This window comes from Pyxicephalus adspersus, chromosome 7, assembly GCF_032062135.1.
Source record: "Pyxicephalus adspersus chromosome 7, UCB_Pads_2.0, whole genome shotgun sequence".
Classification (NCBI taxonomy): Eukaryota; Metazoa; Chordata; class Amphibia; order Anura; family Pyxicephalidae; genus Pyxicephalus; species Pyxicephalus adspersus.
Genome location: NC_092864.1, coordinates 57,079,253 through 57,092,097, shown reverse-complemented (window position 1 = coordinate 57,092,097; position 12,845 = coordinate 57,079,253). Strand labels below are relative to the sequence as shown.

The 12,845-nt window shown below is 36.2% G+C and overlaps 1 protein-coding gene across 1 annotated transcript in view; it reads left to right on the top strand.

The window, feature by feature from the left end:
* CPS1 (carbamoyl-phosphate synthase 1) overlaps positions 1-12,845 on the top strand; it is a 64,476-nt gene that overhangs the window by 41,861 nt on the left and 9,770 nt on the right. The window contains exons 25-31 of the mRNA XM_072418552.1: positions 185-366; positions 3,122-3,316; positions 3,407-3,474; positions 4,123-4,198; positions 6,762-6,839; positions 8,200-8,307; positions 10,191-10,280. Of these exons, the coding sequence (XP_072274653.1) occupies positions 185-366; positions 3,122-3,316; positions 3,407-3,474; positions 4,123-4,198; positions 6,762-6,839; positions 8,200-8,307; positions 10,191-10,280 (797 nt within the window). The remainder of the gene's footprint in view (positions 1-184; positions 367-3,121; positions 3,317-3,406; positions 3,475-4,122; positions 4,199-6,761; positions 6,840-8,199; positions 8,308-10,190; positions 10,281-12,845) is intronic.

The window sequence follows — 12,845 nt, the reverse complement described above, 5'->3', positions numbered from 1 at the left end:
CTAGTGTGCTCCCGCCCACCCCATAAATGGCCTAGTGGCCAGAAAACTTTGCCGACCCCACTTCTATAGTTATTTGTCCATGTACAAACAGCATTACATTTCACATTAGCTGGAGCAAGTAGCATGTGATAAAATGGTTGTTGTAATAATTTACCTGTATATCTGTTGTATTTTTATGATACAGGCAGCAGCGTTGAGTTTGATTGGTGTGCAGTGTCCAGCATCCGCACACTGCGCCAGCTTGGCAAGAAAACTGTGGTGGTGAACTGCAACCCTGAGACAGTCAGCACAGACTTTGATGAGTGTGACAAACTTTATTTTGAAGAGCTATCACAGGAAAGAATTATGGATGTGTTCCAACAGGAGGTGAGTTTTACATACTACTAATATTGGGCATTTTTGATAAACTTAGGATGGCAGTACATCCAGGCATGCATACACTACACACTAGAAGCTTGTGAGAGGAATGGTGCAGTATTTATTTTATGAGATATTATTTACCAGATTCAAATCTATGGAGGGAGAAGTATACCAAAGTACAGCAATGCTCATATATTCAATTATCAGTATACATTAAAGTAGTGTTTGCTGTAGTCACCTGCTCAGGTTTTTACTTATTCAAACTCTTATAAACCACAGCATCATTATTAATGTTCAATATTTATATTGCACTGCCATATTACGCAGCTTTACAATGTCCATAGTCATGTCACTATCTGTTCCTCGATGGGGCTCAATCTAATATCCATGCCATAGTCATTTGCCGTTAACACAATCTAAAGCCAATTTACCTACCTGCATGTTTGAAATGTGAGAGGAAACACAAGGAGAGCCTGCAAACTCCATGCAGATAGTGTCCTGGCCGAGATTTAAACCTGGGACACTAAGGCCAGAGTGCTAACCTCTGAGCCACCATGCTGCCTATCAATTCTGCTTAATACCTTATGTTAGCCAATAAAAGCAGGGTATCAGATAAACTCCTCACTGTATGCTTTAAATGATGGGTAAAAAGGTACAATTTTTGGCTTCTGCTATAAGATTAAAATTAAAATTAACCTGCAGTTTACCTTGTGGAAAGTAAGTGGTACGTACTTACCTTCTGCTCACTCTCTCTTGGCTTTATTCTGAAACTGGTTCACTGAAAAAACTTGACCCCCCATGACTCTTCAAAGTGTACATTATGGTTCCTTGAAGTGGGTGGGGGGGGGGGGGTAATCCTTAGGCCCAAGTGCTGTCACATGTGCAGGTCCAGAGGGATTGTGTGTAATGCTGAGAAAGTTCTGACTTGCACAGCAGTAAGGTTTACCCATAAGTTAACATTCCAAGCAAGCAGAAACATGCATAGGTGAAATACATACTGTATAAGGGAGTTGGTTTTACCAGTCAAAGAGTTTTCCTAATTTAGTCCCAAAATGTACACCCTTTGCAGAAAGCACAGTGACATTGTTTTTACATTTATGTCACTTCCCTGCTCATGATTGAACAGTCACAGTCACCAGCTAAAGAGCCCATACCTCTGATCTCTACTTCTCCTAGCTTGGTCTTTGTCAGTCAACTGTTGAGCTGGATAAAAAAATTCTGGTGTAATTTTGTTTGTAGAAAAGTTGCACAGTAAAAATTGAATAAAAAATGTGTTATAACCCACCCCACTCCATACTACCTATACCCACTTTTACCTACTGTATATTAGTCGACTACTTAGTCCAGAGCCTGCACAGAGTTGCTCTGGCCATCAATAGACCACAGGATGCACAATCTTGGACGTTGTTTGGTGTAGGCCACAGTTCCTGGACCCGGTAGACTGCTAATTGAAGGCAAGTAAATGTACCAGGGAAGGGGGTACGGTTCTGTTAAACTTTGTTAGTTTTCAGTACAAGCGTCCTGAAAATGTAAGATTATCCAGGAAATTAAAGGAAATGTTCTACAGTCACCATATGTTGTGGTTATTGTACAGAACCATGTACCATCCTGGTAACATTATATAATCATTGCTAATCATATGCAGTGAGATCTGTTTTTATCATACAAATGGTAATTATTGGCAGATTAAATATAAAACAACCTAATTTCCTGAGACATATGGCACTTCTTATTTGAAAATGATAAATTTTAAGCAAATCTAATTAAGCAGATCTTTGTATTGTAAATTCCCTTACCAAAAATAGACTTTAATTATAAACTATTTAGCAAATTTTAACTGCTCATAAAGAACATACCCTTGCGCTTTTTTTTCTTCAGACACATGAACTTTAAAGTGTAAATCACCAAAAACATTTTTAGTTTTGACTTTGTTTTTTTACTGCAACCTGGGACATCATTAGAAAGTTTTTTTCTTGCTATTATGCTGAGAATTGTTTTATGCAAACAGGGCTTGAGAATATTTTGCACAGGGCCATGGGTAGCAATAAAAAGCCAACAGGTGTTCTAACCTTCCCTATTTGTATTTCGGTATGTGTTGTTGAATATTTACCATCAATTCATTTGTATTATGATGCCGAGGTGCTGTCTCCTTGACAAAGCCATGGATAGCAATAAAACATTTTTGTTATTGTTCTTACTATATCATAACAAAAAAATACATAGTTTAGGCATGGCCTTGTCTCAAATTTTATTTGATATAGAACAGCCTGGCCTTTCAACAGTTAAACATACATAATCAGCAGATAATATTATGTTTTTTTACATAAGGAATAATGTAAAGAGTTGACTATATGACCTCTATGATAACTAGCAATACAGGGGGCCAAGAGGAATAGAGAGAACAGATAGAAAAAAATGATTTCATAAGTTTTCTCTCACTGCCTGAATCTGGATTTACAAAAAATTGTTTAAAGGATTCGCACTTTTTTTCTCCAGCAATTTTTCTACATCTGTTATTGATGAATAAAACCATGAGAATTATGTAATATTGATTTCAGCAGCTATCATACAAAGTAGTTTTTAATTATTCATATAAATAAAAGATGTCGTACATTTACCAAGTATTCCTGAAGGTAATAATAATATCTACAAGGTGTTATTTTGTTATGCAATGTGCTGTGAGTCTTATAGGCCTAGACACAGCATGCAATATTATTCTCACAAATGAGTTTGACAAATTGTCCATCCTATCTCTTACCAGCAATGTGATGGCTGCATCATCTCAGTTGGAGGGCAGATCCCCAACAACTTGGCTGTACCACTGTACAAGAATGGAGTGAAGATCATGGGTACCAGCCCACTGCAGATTGATCGGGCAGAAGATCGCTCCATATTCTCAGCTGTCCTGGATGAGCTTCAGATTGCTCAGGCTCCATGGAAAGCTGTTAATTCCCTGGTAAGATAGATATATCTGAATTACGTATAGTAGGACTTTACTATATAGCATTACGCTTTTTTTTCACGGTACTCATTCTCCTCTTTAAAGGATGATGCTCTGCAGTTTACAAAGACTGTTGGCTACCCATGTTTGCTGCGGCCCTCCTATGTGCTCAGGTAATCCATACATATTGTTGCTGATTGTCAGTAAAGTCTGTAAGGTTCAAACTGCCACCTTGGTTACAAATGAATTCTGTTGGGTATTCTATTGTCCCTGCACATTGTGTACTTTTAGCCTCTTCGCCTCAATGGTAACTGGTCTGTACTGTTAAAAATACATGATATGGTGCCAGCATATTTTGTTTTATGAGCTAGTAAATTATGCTTGACCAGTTCTGACTTTGCTATAAAATTTCAGATATTCCTTATTTACTAAGTTTCATGCGTACAGTCCTAAAAAGTTTGATAAGTTGAGTGTGACACAAAAATAGATTTTGGCTATCATAAAAAGTAGGCAGTTAAAACCCATAAAAACAGATATATAGCAGAGAAAGTGTATTAACCTTGCACATTATCACAAACAGCTGTAATAAATAAATAACATATAAAATGCACTTGAAAATAGTAGGCAGATATTGGCAGCGAGACCTTGTGTACGCCTAATATATTCTAACTTTCTGTAAGTGCATTTTATATGCTTTTTATATATTAAAGTTGCTTGTGATAATGTTTAAGGTCAATGCACTCCTGATTTTAACATACTCAGACTAAACTTGTAACTTTGTGATCCTTTGTAAAGTGTTGTTTTTCTCTATCTTCCCACAGTGGTTCAGCAATGAATGTAGTATATGGAGAGGAAGAACTGAAGAATTTCCTAGCTGAAGCCACACGTGTCTCACAGGTAAAGAAGATCAATCATTATGACTTAGTCTAAGAAGCAGATTGTGTCTCCGGAACATATTTTGCAAATTAGGAACTATTATGTGGCTTGTTCAGTTTGCCAGAAAGCCGGGGTGGATTGGGTAGCTTTAAGAGCCAGTTGCTTCAAGCTAGTTGCTTTAAAATGTGACTTTATATTGGCCTAGGCTAGATAATGGAATGCCTAAATTGTATTTCTAGAAAGTACACATTTTCTTTCTTACACATCTATTGTGCCATTGTGCTATTATATAAACTGTATAATATAAATGTTACTTTGGATAGAAATTCTGCAGATATTTATATAATAATAAATCCAGAAGATCTCAACCCAGAGCTTTAATCTGCCAGTGCTCTGAGCCAGCTTTGATGCAAATTACAAACTCTTTATCCCACATCTGTATCTGCTGTGCACAGAGGAGGGATGTGTTAGACCAACTTCTGTAAGAATAGAAGTGATTCTGTAGTATGTTTATACAGGTCAGTGTAATAAGAACCTAAAATCCTCCTTCCAGCTTCTTTTATCAGTACCTTTCACATCACATTCAACCAGTAGATCAAACAGAATGTGTGCTGGGAATGCTATAAAATTGCTTTGGTCAAAGCTTACACATGCTCTACCCAATCACACATGATGTAGCTTGTCCCTGGTTATTGGCTACACATACTCTTTGGGGTTTATCTATAAAACGGTGAATCTGACATTCACGTTCTCTGGGGCAGAGTCTTCCAAGGTTCATATTTTTCAATATCAGAAATTGATTCACCACCAGGGAATGTTTCAGTGGATGTCAGATTCACCGCTTTGTTAATAGACCCCTTGATGTTACATGATGGGAAGAAAGGGAGCAAGTCACATGCTCCCAATCTGTATGATCGATTCCCACTATATCTTTCATATCACTTTCACCTCCACAATCACCTCATATTTTTTCCCCTCAATGAAATGAAAACCAGTGCATTATGAATCACTCTTAGCCTGCATACACACATGCAATATTCGTTGCATGAAACAATCTTTCATGATCGTTTCCAGCGACAAAAGAGTGACAGACAAACTAACGAGTGCTGTTCATGCAGCTCTGTTTTGTTCTACGAAGAGGGGATGAGGGAGAACGAGCAGGACCACTGTGAATGTCTCTATAGACTTGTACAGCAGTCTTTCTCTGTTGCTTGTTCATGGATCCATCAGGATAACATTATCCATGATAAATAACATTGAGCAACTGCTGTACACGTCAGATTCTTGCCTGACTGTTTGTATCAGGCGAGAAAAATCTCACCCATGTACATAGCCTTAGGCCTTAGGCTAAGATTCATTCGGTCCAAATTAATTGGCACATAATTACTATTTCTCAAGTTATAAAGTTAAGATGTTATATATATGTGTATATAACAAAGTGTATAGATACCAAAAAGCTATTTTAAAAGAGGAGACACTTGGACAGTTGGGAGAATCCCAGAATGGGAGTCCATATTGAAAAATGTCTCTCACCTCTTACTAAAATTTAAAATTTTCCCCCACCAGTGACATTGGTAACCAGTACAACTAGAGGGGTGAAACTCCCCAATGGGGACACTTAAAAGCTGGGGAAGACATTATTAAAAGCTTGTAACAAGGTTTAACTCCCCCCACTCTATCCAAACCTAAAAAACCTGTGTAGGGTTGAAATGCAATTTTTTTTTAAATTCCCTAATAACAAAAAAAAGGAAACATCTGCTTGGTAACCATAGAATAAAAAGACAATTCTGCTTCAAGACACCTAAATAATTGAGACCCGATTCATTTAAAAGCAGCAACAATAGATATACTGCTTTACAAATGATACAGTAGTAAGGTAAACCTACAAATCTTTATCTCTATAATAAATTAGCAAATAAATACACCAGAGGTCAAAGATAATTTCACATCTGCTACTTGCACTTGCTAAGTTCAAATAATATGTTTATTATTTGTCTCGTCCCTGCGGTTTTATTGCTACATAATCTCCACCTTGAACCACTACTGATAAATACCAGCAATGTGTTTTCTATGTAAATGTTATGTATTGACATATCTAGCTAAAAGTGGTATCATACATAATTCATGATCAACTGGCAGCAAAATGTTCACACTATGCCAACTCTCAGGGTAATGTTCCTTGTTTTCATATTAGTGTCTCTTTTAGACCTGGGTGGGGGAATTTATGTATATCCTGCAGGGCTTCTCTTTACAAGATGAAAGCTTTTGCTTCTGCATTTAAACAATTTCAAGGTGGTAGGAAGATAAGCGACATTTACAAGGAATATGGGTTTGATCAGTAATAGAGTGATACAGTCTTATAACTACAGGAATGTAATATAAAGTTCAACCGTTGCTGCGTCTATAAGGCAAACTTCAGTTTTTCCATATGGTTGCACCCACATCAAACGTTGTACCACTTATTTCAAGCCATATGGTCTTTAAATATAGAGATTGTAACAGGAATGTTAGATGTTGTAATCAAGCTGTGTCTATTTTGTCATTCAAGCTTGTCATTGATTTGGTTTACTTATTATTTTGACAGGAACACCCTGTTGTGATCACCAAGTTTATTGAAGGTGCCCGGGAGGTAGAGATGGATGCAGTTGGCAAAGAAGGACGTGTATGTATAATCTTTATAACAAATTTTTAAATATGATTCTGACATGTGAATGGATTTACACTGGGCACAAATTAATTCAAGTAGACAGTTGTGTTTTGATCATTAATACATAGAAAATAGGATTGAGGAAGACTATAGCTAAATAAAGACTAAACTTGTATGAGGTCTACTTTTATATTACCGTGCTACCCACAAGTTTCGCTTGCCAGCTGTATGTCTAAATTTGTAAACTTGGGCTTATATGTGTAGGCAAAAATCAATAAAATTCCGCTGGCGTGAATCCTAAATAAGTTAGATCAAGCAGTTCATTCCTAGCAGGCATAATTAATTTAAACCATGACAGAAGATCTGAAATTGCTGAATTCCTTTCTTTGCTGCTTTGGTGACTGTAGCTTCAATACTTTTTTAATCACTGACCCAGAACAAGTATGCAAATCAGAGAAGTCTAACTAAAGTCTCAATCTGCATAAAGCCAGGAGGATATTGGTAACTTTTTTCCTGTTGAAGAGAAATGCTGGTAAAGAATAAAACAAACAGAGCAGGTTTGGTGAATGAGTTATCAAATCAGCCCATATTAGCGCATCTCTATGAAAGTCTAAGACAGTTTTTGGTGGTCACATCACCATGTTTGATCATAAACTATGCTCACATTTAAGAATATATTCTAAATCCATTGTTAGCAACAGTTTACAATTTAGTATGTAAGGTGCAGAGCCTGTCAAGCTGCTTATGTTGCAAAAGTCACACTTTTCTCACTTTGTAATCAAGAATTATTATTACATGAATGGGACTTGGTATCAGCATTTTGCAGTTACTTGTACAACAGAGCTAAGACTCAAAGAGGTAAAAGCAGGAAAAAGAGCCAGCTGTGATGCAGTGGGCTATGTACTCACAGATTGAGAGACAAGAGAAAGTTAATAGTTAGCTCATTAGATTATTCCTCATCTTTTTACTGTTTGGGACGATCTATAATGTGCTAGTTAATTGTAGCAGATAAAAACAGGTCTCCCGCTCTGCCAAATATGACAATGCTGTGTATCTGAATCGACAGAAATACAGACCCCTGGTAAAATATTTTTACAGTTTTTTTAAACATTTGTTTGTGTATTGAAGTGTTTTCCTGAAGTTCAGCTTTTATATGCATGGCTGGCAATTCACTTTAAAAATGATGGTATTGCTGTCTTTGTATGATAATAATTGATGGGCCTAGAGACAATATTAAAAACCTTACCCTGTATTGGCTGGAATTCTCCATTAGGCAGACCTCATGAAACTCTTAGGTCACCTAGTACAAATGAGGAATGAAAGTCTTAACCTGATTATATAGTAAAGAATTTCTGTATGTTCTTTTCTTCCACAGGTCATTTCCCATGCTATTTCTGAGCACGTTGAAGATGCTGGAGTTCATTCCGGAGATGCCACTCTTATGATCCCCACACAGACAATCAGCCAGGGAGCACTAGAGAAAGTAAGCTTTTATTTCAAGATCTGTAAAACAATTACAAGAAACACAACTGGGAAATAATTATTGGTGAAAAAAAAATCTGTATGTCTCACTTCCAGAGTGAAAAAAAGCTATATATTTTCAATGTTTCTTTATAAAACATAAAATATGTATACAAAATTGAACAAAAATAGCACAAACATTTAGGTCAACATCTTTACCTACTTTTTTCCTCATCTAATATCTAGGACCAGATTTTCGGACAAAAGTAGGATGAGCATTATATTTCCCTCAGCTCCTAATATTGTGGGCTGTGAAAGAGTTACCATATTCTGAAGATTTTCTGTTTCTTCACTTTACCTTCAAGCAACTTTTAATAAAAAAAAAAAATAAACTTGCCAAAGGTATAAGTTCAAAAAGAACATGATGTGCATATACTATAGTAGACCTTGCAAACCACAGAGAGATACCAGCCTGGCACATCTGATAAATGCAATGGTATCTGCAGAGCCATGAATTTACACTACAGTGTTATGTTAATATTTTTATATGCCCCAGGATTGAGTTGTTGTTTCGCCAGAAAGGGAAGGCCTTCAAAGTAATGTGGTCTCATTCAAAATAAAAGTTTTGACACTGATGTTAATGAAAAATGCCAAAAGACCTGACCTCCTTCTGTAATTAACTGTGTGAAATGTTAAAAAAAGCATCAGTAACCCATTCTTCACAAGGTTTACTTACCATTAATTTGCACCTCCCAAGGTCAGTTGAGTCTTGTTTGACCATATGTAACCTTCCCAAAGTGCAGTCAAACTGATCCTATAGGGCTTTTGTTAATTATTATTGACTTGTATTAATATAGCGCCCACATATTATGCAGCCCTTTACAATGGCCATATTCATGTCACTAGAAGGGGCTCACAATCTAATGTCTCTTCCATAGTCATATGTCATTAACACAGACTAAGGTCAATTAAGCAGGAAGTCAAATAACTACATGTTTTTGCAGCCTGTGTTCGTTGGACAGATTTTTCTTCATTTCCTGTCCCTAAGTAACAGAACATCAATGGAAAGCTCAACAAAGTAAAATGAATTCCCCACTTAGACAGTTGTAAGTGGAACAAGTGTCTACATTGAAAGATTTACCCTCATCTCCTTTTCTGGAGACAACTCTTAAATTTAGAAATTTCCATCACTTTCTTTTGTGGAGAAACTTGTCTCCAAGATAAGTGGTGTGAAACTACCCAGTGGGGATATGGACAGCACTGAAAATCTGATGGGTTTTCCAACCATGTGTAAGTCATAAAAGTAAGTTTTGCTTGTAGATAAACTTACCTTATAGTAAAACTGATAGATCAGTTTATCTGACCTTAATTGCTTTTCTTGGGTCAGGGTAGACCCTTAATGTTTTTCTTATTGCCAGATGCTTTTTAAAAACATAGGATATGAAATCCCTTGTAAATTTACAAGCAGGGAAATAAAATAGTCATTACTCGTTGTTAACATCAATGTTTTTATACCAATGTTCCAGTCTTTTTTTGGGTATTTACAATGAAAAATGAAGAAATAAAACACACTCAGAAAATACCTACTGTTGCAAAGAAAAAAATTGCTGATGCACTATTGAGTCTATTTTATTGAGAATTTATTTATTGAGAAGATATTTATTGAGAAAGTTATTTCCCTCTAGACTGGTCTGTAAATGATGAATTCTGGGAAAGGTGTTAATTTGCTTTTTAAGGTTGTACATTTACTTCCCAATCAGCAAAACCATTTAAAAATGTAATGTATAGGATAGAGAAGATTATAGATGGAACAACGATCTGTGTTTGCCTTATGTAACTAAACTGTCTCTCCAAAAACTATTGAAAGTGGCTCTTCAACACTAACCTCATTCCTGTAATTTGCAGGTGAAAATTGCTACCAAGAAAATTGCAAACGCTTTTGCTATTTCTGGACCCTTCAATGTGCAGTTCCTTGTTAGAGGAAATGAGGTTCTGGTAAGTGAACATGTAGGAATTGGGCAGCTAACTCACTGGGGTGGTAAACACAACCTTCTAAACAATTTTTTACTGTACTTCTGTCAAAACTATTCATTTGTGATATGTGATTTGTGACCAAAGCAACATTTAGCATAAATGAAATCTTAATACAAATTCAGTACATTTTTGTGTTACATGGTTTTAGGCAGATTTGTACACATGCCCTGTTCTCTGAATGACGAATGTGGGGTATGGGCAAGGCTGTTTTCAAACATCCATGGGCTGAGGGCAAACCTTTATTTTTTGCCTACCCTTTGTATTTTTTCATGTAATAAAAACTAAGGCAGAAACCATAGTATTTTTAAATACATTGATTCAGCATACAACTGAAAACAAGTTTTACTTTTTTGCATATTAAACTTAGTGAATGAGATACGAATAATCAATCACATGCAAAGAAATGTGAAAGAACATGTTTTTTGCATATACATCATTGGCTGAAGTCAGCAGAGCTTCCATCTTCTTCACTGAATCATCCCTAGCAAAGTGATATTTCAACTTGCTATGTAAAAAGTCAAAACTCCTTAAGTACATCAACTCCAATGTGTCTTAAGATGCAATTGTTTTTTATTTTTATTACTCTAATTTTGTACACACTAGGTGAGATTTAGTAAAGCTGTCCAAGACTGGACTGAAGAAGATAGACTATAATGAGTGATCCTTGATGATCCATCACACCAAGCATGGATCTCGTTTAGTTTTGAAAACATTTGTCAGCTACTATATTAGCAAATGATTGTAAGGGGAATATGGAGTTCTCTCATTGTTTTTTTAAAGATATGGCTTGTGTGTGTCCCTTTGCAGTGGTCAGAGCTTAACCTAAGTGGAACACAATGCATAAAAGGTTTTAACTTTTTTGTTACAGTAGTTATCTTTATTTTACTATCAATGAGTTTTCAGGATATAAGACAACATAAAAATAATTTTGAATCAGTGTTTTTACACAACAGATGCTGCATTTTGTTGACGTATTGTCACAACAAGGAACTAGAATGAACCAGAGCCATTCTTCTTGGAGAACAGTTGTCCTCACTGTGTGATCCACTTTTCTCAGTAGTCTACAATATATACCTTCAGCCTCCTGGTTCTTACCCCTGTGACTGTTACTTTGATAGTCATTTCCTGCAGCCAGGCTATCAAGATGTGAACTTGACACATGTAGAATATTTATCTATTTTATATTTTTTGGTTTGGAATTCTATTTGAATGGCCTCAAAAGTCCCGGTACTTGGTCATTCCCCTAATGTTTTGTAGCTATATTGTTTGGGATGTGGCCTTGCTATACACACATTTAGGAGGGATCAAAACTAATCTAACATGTAGAATCTTACCTAAAGAATCTGAGAAGACTGAAACATGCACAACTTGCCATTATATTCATTATTCAGGTTAATTATTTTGCTTATACAGCTCTGTCAAATACTGCTTACAGCAATATCTATGCTATCTATGTGAAACCAGCCCATGGCAATTACTTTACAGGAAGACAGGCACTTTTCATTGACTGCATATAATTAACAATAAATATTTGCCATTTAGTTTCAATGCTGATGCTGAAATATTCATACAATAGCAGGTATTAGGTATTGTACTTCAGGGTGAAGAGAACCGTTTTTCAATGCATAAGTAGTTATTCTAATTTGGCCTTTCTCCACCTTTTTACCCCTAAAGAACCCTTAAAAATTATGTTCAGGTCTCGGGGAATCCTTGCTAAAACCAATTTATTGTGATCAGTGTGTGTGTTATATTTGTAGAGACAATTTAAGAGATCATCTGTGTAATGTAGCTGACCCTTCCACATGGCTTTGGCCCCAGAACTATGCAGGCATCAGTGAATATGACCAGCCACAACAAACCCATAGAACCCTTTCCAAAGAACTTGGAAAATTGCTGTTCCATAACTGGCTGTAAAGTGGAAAATACTGAGATCTTAACTCTACATAGTACCTGGACTGCATATATTTCATAAAATGATCTAGATATTACACTGTAACTTTATTCTGGCTTTAAAAGAAAATGTGTGACTTTGTCTAATTAGTGAACTTCTGCATATTCACACATCTTTTTATCGGTGGTGGATTTTCTGGAAAACAATCTTTTACTGTTCTAGATTACACTATTGGGGGCATTTGTCTGCTACAGATCTGTCTATGGACAGGTAGCATCAGCTGAAACTCATTATCGGCTAGGTATTACTGATTACAGTTACAATAATTTCTTGGTTTTTATATTTATTGGTGGTATGCAAATATCTATGATTCAACTGAGATTCATGAGAGTTTACAATGAAATCTCCTTTCCGTGGGAGCTGCTCATGTTGTTTTTTTCTTCCCCTGCCTGGAACTGCATGAAGACAGCTGTATGTGACTGCTTGCATAATGCCAGCATCTCAGTGTTCTGTCAGCAGACTATTGATCTGTCAGTCACCATTCTAGGAGAAACTTGACAAGGCATTGATAATAAAAAAGATGCCCTATCAGACAATATAATACAGTAATACCAGGGTGCTGTCAGAGGAAACGC